Here is a 17,861-nt window from a genome sequence, read left to right as displayed (position 1 = left end):
TATAATTAATTTAAACCTTTCCTTCTTGCTCCCGTCAAAATGACAGGGCAAAGGAATGTTTCACCCACCATTTCTCGTGCCTATAATATTTACAGGTTGAAGTGTTCAAAAGTTATGCACCAAAAAAATTAAAATAATCTATTTATGCAAAGAATCATGTTTATTTCTCAATTTATACACTAGATGACAGTACCAGACTATTTGCAATGTGTTTAGATGTAGTTAACTTAAAACTACATGTCAGCACTTATCAAACATGTTCATTTGTGATTAACTTAAAAGTCAAAAATGAATACAAAAATTGAACATACACTTAGTTTTATATAATTTTCTTGAGTAAAAAAATAGAACACTTTTATGACTGCTTACATCAAAATTATGCTACCATGGTAATCCTTAATAATTGTATATTTATAAATAATATAAATATTATAATTATACCTGGTGTGAAGTAAACTCAAAACACTGTAGGACCATTAAGGGTTAAAAAATGTGATAAGAATAGAGTTGAAAGTGGAGTTATAGAAATAATACGAAGTTGGTGTTCAAAATAAGAATGCTTTTTTTAAGTGCTTGGACCAGCTTTAAAACAGATAACCCAGGTTTAAAAATTAAAGCCATATTTTGTAATCATATAAATACAGATGCTTTCAATAAACAACTTAGGGTTATTTTTGAGAATAGAAAGAAAAAAGTTTATAAAAATAGGATGCTTAAACTTTATTTTATTGGCTTTACATTAAACTTACAAGTATGTTACATAAACTAAAAAAAAACTCAGAAAAATATCCTAATTTACTTATATGTCTGTTGCACAGAAAAAATGAGAGTAACACTAATAATACACATAAAACAAATTAATGTTTTTGGGAGCCTAATAATACACATAAAACAAATTAATGTTTTTGGGAGTTCATAAACTTAAAGTTTACTTGAAAATAGAAGTAACAAATGGCAATTGTTTGAAATGAGGATTAAAAATTTCAGCACATTTTTTTTAAAAGTTCCAGATACATAGGGCAGATTAAAAAATGCACCAGACATTTGAAACTAGCTAATTTACAACATAATTGGTTTAATGGCTGGTAAATCAGAAACTAACTGAGATAGTGTTAGATACTTTTTAATAACAGATAAAGACCTTTTCTTTTTATACAACTTTAATACATAAACATGACAGATGCAATAAGTTTGAAATCCTATTAAAAAAAACATTTTTTACTATAATCGGTTTTGCATACGGTCCAGCCAATAACATTGAAAAAATGTTTTTGGTGTGTAAACATGACAACAAATTAAAATAATATTAATTTATGTTAGACCATTGGAATATTTATTTAGTCACAGAAAATATTATAAAAATATCCTTTATATGACATTTAATTAAATATTTCAAATTTACAGCATCTAACAAAAAATCAAAAAATTAAAAATTACCTCAAAATAAATTAAAAAAATAAGATTTTACACTGAGATTCACTTGAGACAGAAAATCCTGTTTGAATAGTGAAAATGAGATTTTAGCAATTATTCTTTAACCACTTAGCTACTGATTTTGAACTCAATACAGGGGGAATTCTGCATGCTATCCTTGAACACAAAATGGCTGTTGCTTATAGCTTTAATACAAATCAGACTTCTTTACATTTTTGTCCAGATATACATTATTAAAAGATTGCAGAAAAATACTTCATACTAAAGAAACTTTTGTAATCACAGGGAATTTTGAAACAGTAATAAACCAAAATAACAACTAACATAAATTTTGTTGTTCTACATGGTGAACAATTTAAAACAAGTTAAAATTAAAAATCTTTAATCCTAAATAGAATGATTTTTGTTTAAACAATGAAAGAAAAAAAGGGCAAAAAGGGCACAACATTAGAGAAATAAAAAATAAAAAAAAAACCTGACACAATATTTAGAACAAGAAACTGAAAAAAAAATGCAATAAAAGGTGAATAAATGCCTTAGGAATTTTTAATATTATGAATATTATTATGGAAAAAAGCCCATAATATATCTTATTGAAAAATGTTGCAGCATAGAAATTATGAACAAAAACAAATTAAAAGAAAAGTATGTTATAAATTCTTTTTCTTAAGTAGTAGCTATTAATGTGAAATTAACAAGGTTGTTATACTAAATGATACACAAAATATGGAAGACAATGGTCATAGTAAATAAAACTAAAGTTACTGTTATTCAAAACACATATTTATTATTAAAAAAGTATTTTAAAATCCTGTATATTTAACATAGCTGCATATTTAACATATAGTATAGCTGTATATTTAACATCCTGTACATTTAACATATAGCACAGAAAAGAATATTAGCATGTTTCCTTGGTATATAAGCATTTTGAATTTATCACATTGCACTTTTTTGTGATTATTGAAGCATTACAATTCGATGTTTCATGATGTATGGACAAACACTTATACAACTACAATAAAAAATGGTCAACTCCTTATAATTTGAATTAAAACAAAAATATAAAACATTTGAACTGTTCAAAATTCAAACTATCAAAAATAAGCAATGGTAAAAAAATGACGTTAAAAGGATAAAGTCAAGCTATTTTTAATTAAACTTTTTCATAACTATTTTTAGTTCTTTGATTAACATTAAAAAACATACAGCTATTTTCCTTGTTCTTTCAACATCCAGTTTGAGAGTTTGCATTTCTTAAAGTAAGGCTATTGTATGTTCCATGTTCTTTTGTAAGGAATTATTTAGGATAAAAAATTTATCATATGACACCTCCTTTAAGATTTCTCAAAATATACACATAGCCGTATTAAAAAAGACAATATAGGGAAGGAAATCATTTAGTGCAGCTAGTATGTGCCTTTTATAATCAATTTATAACATTTCGGTAAAAACAATTTGTCTTGTTTTGTATTACTACTTGAAAATTTCTATTTCCTAAGTTAGCATTGTTTGATTAGGAATTTGAAAGATTAGGTAATTAACTTTCTTTCTTGGGGGGGGGCAAGAAATAAAGTTAATTACCATTGAACTGAATAAAATTTCTAGAGAAATGTTACTTTGAAATACCCATTATGTCAAATGCTTTCTGTTTAAATTAAAAATAGCCTGCTGAATTATAATGTTCTACTAAAAATAAAAATTATCAAACAAATAACGTGCACAAAAACTTCTTCATTGACATTCTTGTTCAGCCAGGTAATGAGATTTAATTTTTATCTAACAAGCAAATAATAAAAAAAGACATAGCAGTTTTAATAAAATAATCAATTAATTATAATGTTACTATTTTTCAATCTTATCAAACTTCAGAGCAATTTTCTGCAATGGCTAAGTTCCATAGAAAGTTTTCAAGAGCAGGTGCAAATTTATTTTCCTTCAAAACTTGCAATTTTATAACATCTTGAGCAAATTCATTTTGCACAGTTAATGTTTTCAAACTCTTAAGAAGTTCATTTGTTTTATTTGAAATTTCCTGAAAAGAAAAAAAATTTTTTTTTGACCAAAATGCAGCAGAAAAATAATTAGTAATAATTACAAGTGAACTACATTTAATTAAATCCATAAAGAGATTTCACAAGCATAATAGTGAATCGTGTATGGGTGATTCTCACGAAATATGACAATTCACTGTCCCTTGCTCCAAGATCTAATACTATAATACTTAAAGAACTTTTTTTTAAAAAAATTAATAAATAGCATTGCTGTTAGCATTTTAAAATGACTTTGCATTAGCATTGACTGTTTTGTATTGTTAAAAATTTAATTGACCTTCAAAACTTCATGTTTCTGGCATGTCACAAACAATGTTTCCAATAATAACTAGCTTCAAAACTTCCCATAAATTTTTCAATACCTAATTTTTTTTTTTATCTCAACCGGTGTAAGCATTTCTAGAATATACACAGAGTGTATTATTTACAAAAACTTCGTTTAAAATAATTTTTTTTGTCAATAATTTGTTTGTCCCAAAAAAAAATCTGTCATTTTCCTGGCTACTTTTATTTAGTGGTTCATAACCAAAATAGATAGAGCCAGAAATCAATATCTTATGTTAATAGATTGATTAGACACCCTCCTATATGAACATGTCTTGTTGCATGAACCAATTTTCTGGTTCAAAATCTATATCAAAAATTTTTTCAAGGTGAGTAGGTTCTTGTGCTGTCATTTTCCTGGCCTCTTGAAATCATTAATAACATAAACTACATAGATTTATCTGAGTTATTTTAAGAAATCCTGTTGTTTTCTGCAGAATATAAATGTCTTAGGCCAAATTATTAAATTAAAGTTAAGTTATATGCAATAAAATGGAGAATTTATCATTATCCTGGCTGTCATTTTCCTGGCTTATGAATGCCAGGACATTGAAGTATTACCAGACATTTTTTTTAGTGCTAATGCTGTAAGGAGGGAAAGCAAATATTAACCTAATACCAAGTTTATGTATGATTGCAATATGCTTGTATGTAATCAAAGTCATTTATTTATTTAATGACTGATTATTATACACAATTTTATTTTGCACATGTCAGCAACTAAAAATGTTTTGATTCTTTCTACAGTGGATAAAAAGAATTAATTTAAGTAATTTATGGTTCATCTAACATAAAGGTTTAAGTTGAGTTACTTTCTATTTACTTAAAATGACTATTTTTTAAACTTCTAAGCTAATATGTCATTTTCTAGGCATTCAAGATTTGGTGATTTTCTATTTTATTTTTCTTCTCGAGCAAATTTCAATAAACTACACTGCTGTCTGTCAGATATTAATAAGTGTAACTAAAGAAGTATACAAAAAAAAGTTTAGATTATTTTGAAGACTTAAAAGAAATTTTTTGGTCCGAATTGTCATGCTTAAAAAGAATCACCCATACAGCAAACTAATTCAGCATCTTGAACAAATATGCCTTCCTACCACACCTTGGCTTCTAACCACAGCAAATAAACTTGATATGAGTAAATGGAAAACTTCTTTTACCATTTTTAGTCACATTTAACAAAGAAGGGTTCTTGAATGCAACCATAAGAAAAAGCTAATTCAATATCTTTGTAAGAGAATTTAACACTGAATAGATTAAAGTTATAAAATAAGGCAATTTTATGGTTGCTTTAAAATTTATAAATTTCTGCGCTTATTCAATTCCTTTTCATAAAAAAAATATTTGATTTTCAATTGATAAATAATTCACTTCGATCTTTAAATAAAACCTCCCCATTTTCTGTAAGAAATCTATTTTTAACTTTTCTAACAGATTAATTTTAATGAATATTCATCACACATCATTATCCAGGCTTTCCATTTTTGACCAATCAAATTGAGTTTTTCAAATTTAAAATTAGATTCTTAGTACGCCAAATCCAAACAACAGACAGTAACAAACATTTGACATCTTTGTAAAAGCTAATTTTCAAAGTAGATGGCAACCTCCTTAAATTTGTTTTGCTAAATCATCACTTTTAATTATCACTTAGAATTTTGTCTGAAGCTATGTTACTTTGCTTTGGTTCAAAATGAAACAGAAGGGGGCAAAAATTATTTTTAAACTCACTTATCTCGAATTTTTATTGAAATAAAATTAGGTTTTTCTATATTGTAAATTTTTTTCACCTTATCATTCTACAATTTACATGTTATTTACTTATAAACTGAACTATCTTCCACAAACACTGCACTACAACTAGTCAATGGAAAGCGTACTGAAGGTTACAATAAACAAGAAAAATTTAAACACACAATACCCAACTTACTTCCGTTATTTTATTACGAAAAATATGTTCTTAGTGAAGTTTACTTCTATTTAATAAATAATTTAAATAATTAAGTTCATTTTATACTGTGGCTAAATAGTTACAGATAAACAATGAATTTTCAGATCTGGATAAAGTGTAAATAAATATTTTTCCTCAAATAATTTTGTATCAACCTTTTCATTTTGTACTGATACTGATACTAATAAAAATTTTAATTCTGTGTTTGGATTTCTTAAAACGTCAAATTAAGTTAAATGAATTCCATTTTATAGATATTTATGGTAGTTAAATAATAAATAAATGCTCAAAATCTTAGCCGAATGTCTTAACATCTTCTGAAGGACGTCTCCAAAAATTTTCTAAACCTAACTTCTCCTCCTGAGGTTCTTAAAATTGTGGTAAGTTGACTTTTTGTAAGGACACTATGGTTGGTTAAGTCTTTCAAAATAATTCTTTTTAAAGTGAGCCCCACTGACTCTAACTAATGCATATATTTAAAATTAAATAAACTATCAAATCATTTCTAAAAATAAGGAATAAATTTTGAAACAACTTACCTTAATAAATGATTTATCACTCAAATCTGAATTTTCTGCTTGCCTGGTCATAAAAACAGCAATTTCTTTGTGAGTTTTTGTCATAGCAAATATATCTAAATATTGAAACAAAAAAAAATACTACTTTTAGATAAAATATCTATAAATATAGCATTCCATATAGGTACCAGAGCTATGACTGGTACAAAACATAGAAATAAAACTTTTATAGCAAGTACTGTTTCTCAAACTTTAAATTTCTAAACAATTCATTCGGAAATAATTTTTTTTCTCCAAAAATCTATCACAAACAGAACACAAAATTGAAATGATGTACATATTTATTGATTCTCTTTTACAGATGTAGCTAATGAATTGGTCTATAATAATACTGCTATTGTATTATCATCATGCACCAATTCATTTATATCTAACAAAAGGAAACAAATATTTGGTAATCTAACCACATCTCTATCTTGAATGTTATGAGTGGTTAAATCAACTAATGTTTGGATGGGAGTATTATAAAAAGATAATGTAAGCTCTTTATAAACTAACAACTTGCTTCAGAAAAAAACTTAGTCTCACAGCAATAAGATTTTCTTGCCTTGATATTCTAGTTTAATCACTAATATTTAAAAATTATATTAAGGTTAATCTATATAAAATAATCCCATATAAAACTGACCAGATACGACATAAATAATGGAGTACTTGTGTCTTTTTCAAACTAGTTTCTTCTTTATCCTTTGATTTAAAACTGGAGTAAACCAGAAAAGTATTTTTTGGCAATTTTGTGGAAGTAAAAGAAAAAAAATGTGACATTGAGTAACATTTAAGAATTAGACATAAGAAGCATTAAGACATAAGAAGCATAGAAGCATTTAAGAATAAGTACTACTCTTTTCACTTTAACAATCTGGCATGCAGTAAAATTAAGGAATTTTCAAAATTATTTATTAATATTTTTTGTACCGAGTTTAACAAATATTAATTTTTTTCCAATACCCACTCGATCGACACTCCTCTCTCAGGGCAGATTTTTTGGCCACTCTTTCAGGGGCTTAACCTAAGCACTATACAGTTAGGTGGTTAGTTACCACTATACAAAGTTACCAACGTTGCTTCCACAATCAGCAAATAGTAAACAGAATGAAAGAACATCTATGGAAACAAACCCAGGACCTTTCTAATGCGAGATCATCTCCCTGACCACTACACAGTCAGGTTGGAACAAATAAGAAGATTGAGTTAAATAAAAAACTAAGAGCAATGATAAAGTTTTTGATAAAGCTGAACATTTAATTTATAAAATTAAATTAATTATGAAATTTCAATGTCTTAAGTGTTCATAAGAATGTATTGATCCATATTATCGAAGGAAAGTCTACTTACTGACACAAGATCCGAAGATCTAATAGGTAAGGAAAAAAGATCCAACAATATTTGCATTGAAATACATTCACGAAATGTCAACAAAAAAAAAAACAAAAAGAAAAAAAATTAAACTAATATTAAAGGTAGGTAAAGAGTCAAGTAAAAACATACCCCTATATTTTACAATAAATTGGGTTGGAAACTAATCTCCTGCTGTTTCTTTTAAATTTAAATATTCTGTATGTCGTTAAATGTTTTTGGCATAATGTTTGAAATCATTTGAAAGAAGATACTTAATTGTGCCAGATTTTGTTTTAATTTTGTTCAAGTTAGCAAGTGCTAGACACCTTTTTCTTTGTTTTTACCAAGGTTCTAAGCAAGCTGCTTAATACATTTATGCAGTGTATTGCAAAGATGCTGAAAATACAGCTCATGCTTATAATGCCAAGTTTATAAATGGAAAGTTTGCTCTCAAAGATACACCTCATTCTTACCATCCATTGAGTTTAAGAATGGTCCCAAATGATGGTGACGACTTATGAATGGTCCCAAGAAAAACTTTTACACCAAAATTAGCATAAGCTGATAAGGGAGCAAGCAGAGAAAATAGAATGCCCCAGCACTTTAAAATTTTTAAAAATTTATGAAAGTAGCTAACTCAATAAACACACATGAACAAGGTTATTAAAAAATGCTAAGTAAAATTTAAAAACAGATAGAAGAGATGAATATAAAAAGATTTGCAGTAAAATGGATGTTCTGGAGAGTAAATAAAGTGAAAATGTGAAAAGAGGCACTGAGTAACAGGGGCAAGTATTTTGGGCCAGACTCATAGCCCTAAGGTGTGATATTTTGGGACATCAAGGTGATGAGTTAGAAACCCTCTAGCACCCTTCATGTCATATTTCCGGACACAAATTGCACTGTGAACTCTCTTATATTTGCCTCTTCTAATCCATTTTAAATTTTACCAGACATTTTCCCAGCATTTTGTATATTTATACATACACACATAATGTTAAAATCTCGGACATGTCCATTCTTTTTATTCAATTTTAACTTATTTCCAACTCATCAACTTACTCTCTCAATTCTCTGCATGATCAGACATTGTTTAACAATTGAATTGAAGAAATAATAAAGCTAAAAATAGCTATTGTTTAATTCTTTTTAAACCCTCCCAACTCTTATACACATACATTTGCATAATTAGAAAACATTAACATGTTTCAAAATTTTATCCTAGCAAAATTTGTAATTATTACTTTTTCTAAGATATTCTGAAAACTTAGTGTATTTTGCACTTAATTATTTTGTGTCACTTCATAAAAGTTAAAAATAAAATCACAGTTACCAATAACATGTATATCAGAGAAAGAATAGTAAAGAAAGTCAAACCTTTAGAATGTGGAGCTATTGTTATTTCAATTGCAGGTAAATTTACAAATAAGTCATACAGTTCAGTTCTTCCTTCAACAGCAGCATCTCGAAACCCAGCAATATATGTAGGCAGTGATAGTAATTCTGAAATTTCTAAGTTTGTCAGTTGCATGTAAGGGTACACAACATTCCAATCTTGTCTATGCCACATAAAAGCAGGAAGAACCCTTTAAAATTAACCAAATCAAAGCAGTTGAAGCAAAATACTATCTCAAATTTTAAATTAATTTAAAATTTTGTATCTGGGCTATTTTTGCTACTTAACAACAAAGAACATTTTTTGGACTGTTGATTCCTTTTTAATGGTGTCAGATAAAAAAAAACTTTTTATTAATTAATTACACCAATCAATAGGATACAATTGTACATATATAAAACATTTTCTGCTAGTGTAGTTTATTAGTTTTTAGGTGAAATACAAAAATAAACTTTAAAAAAATATAGTTAATTCTTTTTAAAAACACTTAACAAATTTTTTTTCACTAAAATTTATATATATTGTTCAAAAGGTAAATTTTAATAAAAGTCTCCGTAGAATAAACTTAGGGTTTTTAATTATTGTTCTCACAATAAAAGAGAGACTCAAATTTATTTTATGAATATTTATAATTATGAAATACATTCGCAAACACATAAAAACTTCATTAATTAAAAAAGGTTCATGTATTTCATCCATTTCAAAATTTTGGCACAGAATAGCCCAATAAGTTTATAGGTACTATCTACAATAAAATAAAGATGAAGAAAAGTTCTAACCTGACAAACCAGAGTAATGTATCCAAGCGATGATGATAGACAACTATTCGTTTCTTTAAGAGTAAAGCAGTATATATCAAAATAGTTTCCAGACCAAAAGTTTTAACAACATCTAAAATAAAGTTTTTATTTTATGTATGGGTATACAATTAATTAGTTTTATGAGATACTGATGTAGTTTACTAGTTACATAAGCTAGAAGTTAATTCTGCATAGAAATGGTAAACTTAAAGTAATAGAAAACTTATTAAGCTAAATCAAATCATGTCGTTAATCAGTAAGAAAAAGTACTCACCTAGCATATTTTTATTTTATATTGTGTAGAATAAAATTTTATTTCTTGCATCAAAACAATAGCAGGCAATTAGAAAATAAGGATAAGGTTTTTTTGATGCTTGGAATTAAATAAAAATTTACAAGTTTGGATCAATTATACAAATAGTTAAATTACATAAAAAATTGTAATTTATGATTTCCAATTTTATATTAATTATATATTTATTAATTTTTTCATCTTGAATAAAAATCAAAATTAGTTTAGTCCTAAAATTGAATATTGTTTACGTTAAAATGTAATGCTTGTTTAATTTTCAAGCTAATGTTTTTATGTATAAGTATTTTGCAATTACACAAAGTTACTCTAAAAGATATAAAGGAAACACTGAGTTAATTCAAAAAAGAATATAGACTTAATTTCTGTTCTTTATTTTATCCAGAAAGAAATTCAGTGCTATTTACCAATGCAACTGTTACGCTAACTAAAAAAATATCATAAGGGGAAGAAAAAAAGATTAATATGGCATAAAAGTTTTTTATCAAGTGTGTTTCAAACTATAATCCTCCTAAAAGGCTCACTGATTAAATAAACTTGAGTAAATAAAAAATAAAAAAGATATTCTAATGTAAATGCATTGCATATTAAATTTAAGTAAACAAAGATATGCAAATTATACTAATTCAACAAACAATAAAAGTTTAGAAAACATTTATATGTGTAATAATTACTATTGCAAAATATGTTCTAGACAAATATATCACATCAGAGACAACATTACACAGATAAATGTAAATAAAGGATACTGTTTCAATGATAGTAAATTCAACATTCAATAATGTATAAATAGTATAACAATAAATTGTGCAAGTAACTCCATCTTACAAAATCAAAATTGATTTAGAATACTTTTGCCATTTAGAAGTACAGTTTTTAATGTTTTTAGCAAAATCAAAGTGATTTTAGACACATGTTCAATTCATGTGTTGCTTTAATTCATGATTTCTGTAGTCATCTGGGATTCATGCCACTGTAATTCTAAATTCATTTTAATGAGATTAGAAAAGTGTACTCCTCTATTTGACAAATATTAATTTATTTTCACTCCTATTTTAGAATCCATGCTAGCGACTTTTTTTTTATTTGTCATGAATCTAAAATTCTTTTTCATGACAGAAATAGGAAAATATTTTATCTAAAAGTTTCAAAAAGAAATACTGCCCACAGAACTTGTCTTGGTTGAAAATTAACCAAATAGTAGGAGAGTTAAGAGCTAAAAAAATAAACAACATTTATTCCATACCTTTTGCAGCAACGCAAGAATATAATGGCACTCTGTCAAATTGCTTTACAGAAAATGTTCCATTGTCTTCTGTTGAGCAAACACCTTTTACCAAAACAGAAAGGTATAATCGCAACATATCAGCTGGATTACCAGTCTTACTGTAAGTTTTGCTTAAGATCTGAGATAAGTTTTCATATTTTTCTGGATTAAAATCTTGAGTTTGGAGTACAAGTACAAATTGTTTTACCTATAAGCAAAACAAAAATGGATTTTCATACCAACTTTCAAAACACAAAATTAAAACTGATAATACATGTTTTTGATTAGCCTTCTATCAAAAAACATTGCCAAAAAAAACTGTACAGATGACCGTATAACCTTGATGGCTAGAAAGTAAGCCCTGCTGAAAGTTCCATCTCCCTAGCAAGTATGGAAGAACTGATTGTTTTTTGCATCAGTATAATATTAATGTCATTAGATGTCTACACATTTTTTTAAAAACTATTTTTCAATTGCTAATCAAATTTTAAAAAGGCGAACAATCACCACAATTTAGAAAAAAAATACACTATTGAAATTAAATAATAATAGTTTAAAGCAGTATCAGAAGCACTGGCAGACAATGAGCATATTAAAGCTTAATTTGTTTAATATTATTAAACAAACTTAAGAATTTCAATTTGTAATTGTATACCGTATGCAATTTTGATAAACATATGAAATCAGACATAAATGGTAAATTAAAATTTTACATAGACATTGGCTTTTGAATAATTTAAATGCTAAATCAAATTTTTTAATCTGTACCGCGTAATAGTTCAGCTTTGCAAATAAAGTTATAGGTACACTTTTTGCCACCAAGTGTTCTATCAAAAAATATCATGCCCCATTTAATATGAACTTCAAAATGGCTATGCCTAGTAAATTGTAAAATTAAAATTTTTTTAATTGTTACATAGTATAATTTTACAGACAAAAAGGGGTTATTTTAATCAGAGGACTTGATGTTAATATATATTGTAAATAAATACAGAGAGACTTTTAAAATTTATCCTTATGATTCCTTTTTTTTTACGAAGATGTTTTTAAAGTGAACACCTAAGTTCGGCAAAATGCTAATTTCGTCATTTGAGAAAAAGAGTTGAGTCCACTGGCTTAAAATATAAGATTCAAACAATATAGCTTAAATTTTTAATGATTTTTCAATTTACAAATTTTAAAATTGCATTCCAGAAACGAATATTAAGTAACTTACATTTTTAAAAAATTTGCCACATATGACTGCTGTTTGTCTGACTATGTTTTCTTTTCTCTGCAGAGTTGAAAGCAGACTTTGCACCACAATTTCTATTTTGCTATGCAGAAGCTTTTTACATATTAGCATGCGCCTGCTATGAATAACTTTTCATGCAGCTAATTAATTATTGTTTACCACATGTCAACACTAAACATTCTTTCTTTTACAATTTAAATTTACTTTTATAGCTATGAATATTAAGTCACAAAAAATCGACAAAAAATTAAGGAGGTAGGGGACAAAACTTTAAAAAAATTTTTTTTTTTTTATTGCTCAGGAACTATTTGACCGATTATGCTCAAATTTGTATCTTGCCATTTAAAATGGCATTCTTTCAAATGATGAAAAAAGTTTATACCTTACATTTCTAAAGTTTTCTTTTTTTACTATTATTAAATAAAATAATAATAAATATTTATAAAAGTTATATTTTGCATGAAACTATCTTTAGAAAAATGAATATTATAATTGTATGCAAAACTCTTTCAATTCACTTAAAAACATTTTTGGGATAAAGTGAAATCCACAAAAACTAAAGTTAACATTAAAGGGTCCAAACTTTAAACCACGCTCCTGAACTAACTATTGAAACAATATTACCAGATTGCTACTATATTTTGGGAGACAGATATACTCATCCGTTGAAAAAAGGTATGTTTAATCAGAGAAGGTAACTTTTGTGTTTTATTTCCTAACTTAGAATATCTTTTGCACTCATTAATTAGCATATTTGATGACACCCTCTCAAACCATTCAGAATGAATCCTAGAACATGAAGATCCGATAATTAGATCAAAAGTTATTCTGGTGGGTCAATTAATTTTTTTGCACACTGTACATTTATTTGAAGTATATGTCAATATTGCTGATAATAGCAAAAGATTTTTTTCATTTTTATGTAGGAAGATAATTTAGTTTGTGGTTATCCTCATATATATATATGCTTTAGTACCTTAAAGGATTATGAGGAAAGTAAGGTGAAATGATGTTCTCTTTCTATATTAATATCAGACATAAATAAAAATGTTTCTCATTTTATCCTTTTTGTATAACTTTGTTAATTTTAATGACAGAAAAATGCATTTTTGCAGCTTTAGCAGAAAGGTAATTTTAAAAAAAAAAAAAAAACCCATTATAAACAAAGAATTTTTGTATCTTAAATATTAATGTTTTAAGGGTATTGTACAATTGGACTTCTCGCAATATGACTCTCGATATATCAAGCTTTCACTGTATTTAAAATTTGCAAAAATACAAAATGAAAGTTTGGTTTAAAGAATAAATATTTGCACCTATGGAAAGTGGATTAAAATTAAATTAGCTATTATATATGTTGCAAAAAATTTCCAAGAAAAAAATTGCAATCCTTAATTTTTCACGTTTCCTTTATTTTTTATTTTAATTGAGTATTTTTATTTCAATGCATTTTTTAAAGTTTTTAAACGTATTAAATTGAATATGCATTAATCATCAATCTACTAATGAAAAAGAAAGGGAAGGGGAATAAACCTTGCAATGTATATTTACAAAAATAAATTAATTCTAAATGACTATATAGGAATATTTCATTTCATAAAAAATTCTTGTTAAATAAATAAATAAATTTTAGATTTTACCAAAAATAAATAATAACAAAAAAATTGAATAAGTTTAATTTAGAGCAAGACTTAAGGTATTTATTTTAGTACTGGTATTAATTCAAGCAGATGATTTTTTGCTTTTAACACTATAACCTGTAGTTTTTCTATTTTGAACCGAACTCAGAGTACAAGAGAACTCCTTGGTAAAGTTTTATGGCAAAATCACTTTCATGGAGGACATCAGAATTGAAACAAGCTCACATTTGCTTTACATTAGTAGAAAAAAAAATACTCCATGGTTAGCTTGAAGGCAAGATTATTCTCCTCCATAACATGATCCCTTTACCACTGGATGTATTGTAAGTCAGAACTGTAGTTAGTGCAAACCAAGAGCAGTATATGAATTAATATGGAGATTCAAACCTAAGTCTCATCAATGGGAAATGTGAGCTAAATCACTTATCATATAAGCCAGATCGACCCTACAGTATTTATTATTTAAGTTTTAAAAAACATTCGAAAAATTAAAATGTATTATAATTTTCATTATAATATAAATGCACTCTATGCTGATTAAAGGAGTTGCTGAACAGTTTTACCATTCCTCCATCTCACAATTTTAGAGAAAGCGGTGTCCATAATGATACAAAAAACAAACAAATAAATAAAATTCAGTGCAATAGAAAAATTCTTATTTTTTTCCAGTTTTTTTTAAACCTTTTCTTGACAAGAAGATGAACTTTTTTGACGATAGAGATTACATTCGTGAATTATATGTCCATTTTGTTAATCATAATTTTTTTATTATATTAAAAAAATTATGTCTTTTCCTGATAAGTAGAAAAACTATTTCTAATGGAATAGTACAAGCATTTTAAAACTAAAAAATAATTGATGTCCTCTTTATTGTAGTTCATAAGACAACTTGTTAGGTATAGGTATTACAAGTCTATTTTAATATTTTAACACATATACAAGCAGTTATAATTGAATTTTTTAGCCTATATGAAAATATATACACTATTTAAGAGCTAGTTAAAAAAAAAAAAAAAAAGATTGATAGAAAATACTTACTTAATTTCTTTCAAATAATTTAAAATAGAATTCGTTACGTTAAACGCAGTGGCGTTAACAAAAAACTTTTCATTATTGAATGCAGAGAAAATGTGCATGCATTGTAGTCAGCCTCAAAAAGCGTAGTAAAGTGAGAACAATGTGGGTAGGAGCTAGGATAGTCTTCTTGTCTCTCCCTCTCCCTCAGGGGTGTTGAATAACTTTCCATACAAACACAAACCAAAGACTTGTCTCTCAGAATTTTCTGAGGAAAAGTGAACAGGAAGTTGGTGGTAAAATGTAAGTAAAAAGGAAACATTCTCATCTTTATGATTTAAATTTATTCTCATTTACAATACATACATATAAATATATATGTGTGTGTGTGTGTGTGTGTGTGTAACATAAAAAGCTTCTATTAATCTCTTTTTATGTTAGTTTCTTCGTTAAAACAACTCCTACTTTTATTACTAATTAATTATTCAAATCGAATTGTTTTCTCACACTTGTAATAGCTACATCCTCTTTCTAATTCTATTTTAGGCCCAACTATGCATAAATTTACGTAGAGACTTTTTTTCCCTTTTAAGCCGTGGGAATTACTTGAGCAAGCTCGTTAACCAATAGTAATTTCTAAGATTTCCCTCGATTCCCTAAATAGAGACATTTTCGGATTTTTGCAAGATTTTCCCTAACAGAAAGACAGATCCTGAATGGAGTTACGATCACTTTGCGCTGGTCTTCCATAAGAACATGATCTAAATAAAATACATCTGATTTCATTAAAATTCTGTGTCTGTTTCCCTGCTCGGTCCGACTGCATCATTTTACAAGCCGAGCAGGATTATAAGAACTGATGAAACGGGTGCAGGATAATATTAAATGCTAAAATGCTTCTTCAAAACATAAACAAAAAAAAATAATAATAATAACTGAAAGAACACACTTCTACTATGTTGGAAGATTTGAGCCTATTAACGAACGAATCGAAATTGGACTTCACAGCGAAATGTCATAACTTCAAACTAGAAGAGAATACTGAGCAGTTTATTGCCAATGCTGCGAAATTAATTGGATTTGGATGAACCTTGACACTGGCTGGCGACACTTTCCCCTTCTACCCAGAAATCAAAAGCATAATCTGCTACAATTTCTCTATCACTTTCGGCGTTAGTCTGTGACTCATCTTAACGAAGAAAACTGGTTTATTCCCCTTTTAACTAACTGTCGTGTTTACTCTTGGAATGGAGCGACTATGGAGAAAACATTAAGAAAGAAAAAAAGGATGTTTCGTTTGCTTCACTTTTTCGAGAATTCCATGCCTCTAAAGACCTGTTCTATATTTTTGATTTCATGCCTATTTCAAAGTGACAGCGATTCTACATTTCCAGAAGTTCATCTTGGTGGCACTTAATGTTGGCCAAAGCGAGCTGTGTTCACAGTGTGTAAACTTTAGTGGAGCGTGCTTATTGGTTAAATCTTGTGAACAAAAATGGATGAGTGCTATGGAAGGCTTCTTTGGGGGGATTAATATTTTACACATTTTATATCAATTATACTTATTTGACAAATCGTGCTCTGATATTTTTTAATGGTATTCTCCAGGTGAAATTTTTAAACGTGAATGCTTTCTAATCATTCACGCTCATATCTCGAAATTTAATGGTTTACCATATTACAGTGTAACGTCCCATATCTGGACGTCCCTTTCCCGGAAGGGTCGATTTCCCGGACACTTTTTAACAATCAAAATAAACAAACATCTCTCCATCATCCCCTTTCCTTAAAAAAAAAAAAGTCTTTTGACACATTTTCTCTTTTTCGCATGGAACCCATAAATCACCAGAAAGGGGAAGTGAAGATCTACCAAGACCATTGAGTGACCGTTAGTGACGCTCCTCCCTTGGAATGTAGGAAAAAGAGGGAGATTTGTTTTCAAAAGACCGCAACTGTGTCCCCCCCCCTCCTTTCCCATGCAGGTGGCTAGTAAAAGAGGCATTTCCTGGAACTTTTTTATTGAAAGAAGAAATACTGTGGAAAAGGGTAAACGGAGCAAGCGTTAAGGTGGAGGGGGAGTCAAAATGGAAAATTTGAATAGGTCTAAAAGGATATACGTCCTTGACAAACAAAACATTCGTTCTTCCCCATACCATGTAATATTTAGGAGGCGGGGGGAAAAAGGGGGTAACATTCTCTCTTTAGCAGATTCGTTCAGTCATAGAAGAAAAAATAAAGAGAACCCGATCAGCGTGCCCCGCCTTTATGCTTGATTGATAGCCAATGATTGGAGAGAAAACAATAATTTGTTACTTCCCCACCCTCAACTTAAATGATCTCCTCTTTACACTTATTTTCTTTCACAAATAAGGAGGAAATGAATTTTTCTCCTCCACCTACCCACTTTAATGAATGACGGGAATTTCCCTTTCTTGCTTGAATCATTCTAGTTAAAAATGGCGGATTATTATTTTCATATGTCAATTTTTTTTCGTTTTCTATATTTTAAGCAATAATA

At 27.9% G+C, this 17,861-nt stretch overlaps 1 protein-coding gene across 1 annotated transcript in view; it reads right to left on the bottom strand.

Moving 5' to 3' along the window:
• Window positions 1–705: 705 nt before the first annotated feature.
• LOC107448574 (DENN domain-containing protein 10) overlaps window positions 706–17,861 on the bottom strand; it is a 27,436-nt gene continuing 10,280 nt past the window's right edge. The window contains exons 3-7 of the mRNA XM_016063830.3: window positions 11,435–11,663; window positions 9,858–9,969; window positions 9,060–9,268; window positions 6,306–6,400; window positions 706–3,469 (exon numbers count right to left, since the gene is read on the bottom strand). Of these exons, the coding sequence (XP_015919316.1) occupies window positions 3,296–3,469; window positions 6,306–6,400; window positions 9,060–9,268; window positions 9,858–9,969; window positions 11,435–11,663 (819 nt within the window). The 3' untranslated portion in view covers window positions 706–3,295. The remainder of the gene's footprint in view (window positions 3,470–6,305; window positions 6,401–9,059; window positions 9,269–9,857; window positions 9,970–11,434; window positions 11,664–17,861) is intronic.

This window comes from Parasteatoda tepidariorum, chromosome X1 (genome assembly GCF_043381705.1).
Source record: "Parasteatoda tepidariorum isolate YZ-2023 chromosome X1, CAS_Ptep_4.0, whole genome shotgun sequence".
In the NCBI taxonomy this organism is placed as follows: Eukaryota; Metazoa; Arthropoda; class Arachnida; order Araneae; family Theridiidae; genus Parasteatoda; species Parasteatoda tepidariorum.
This window is presented reverse-complemented; position numbering and strand designations above follow the sequence as displayed.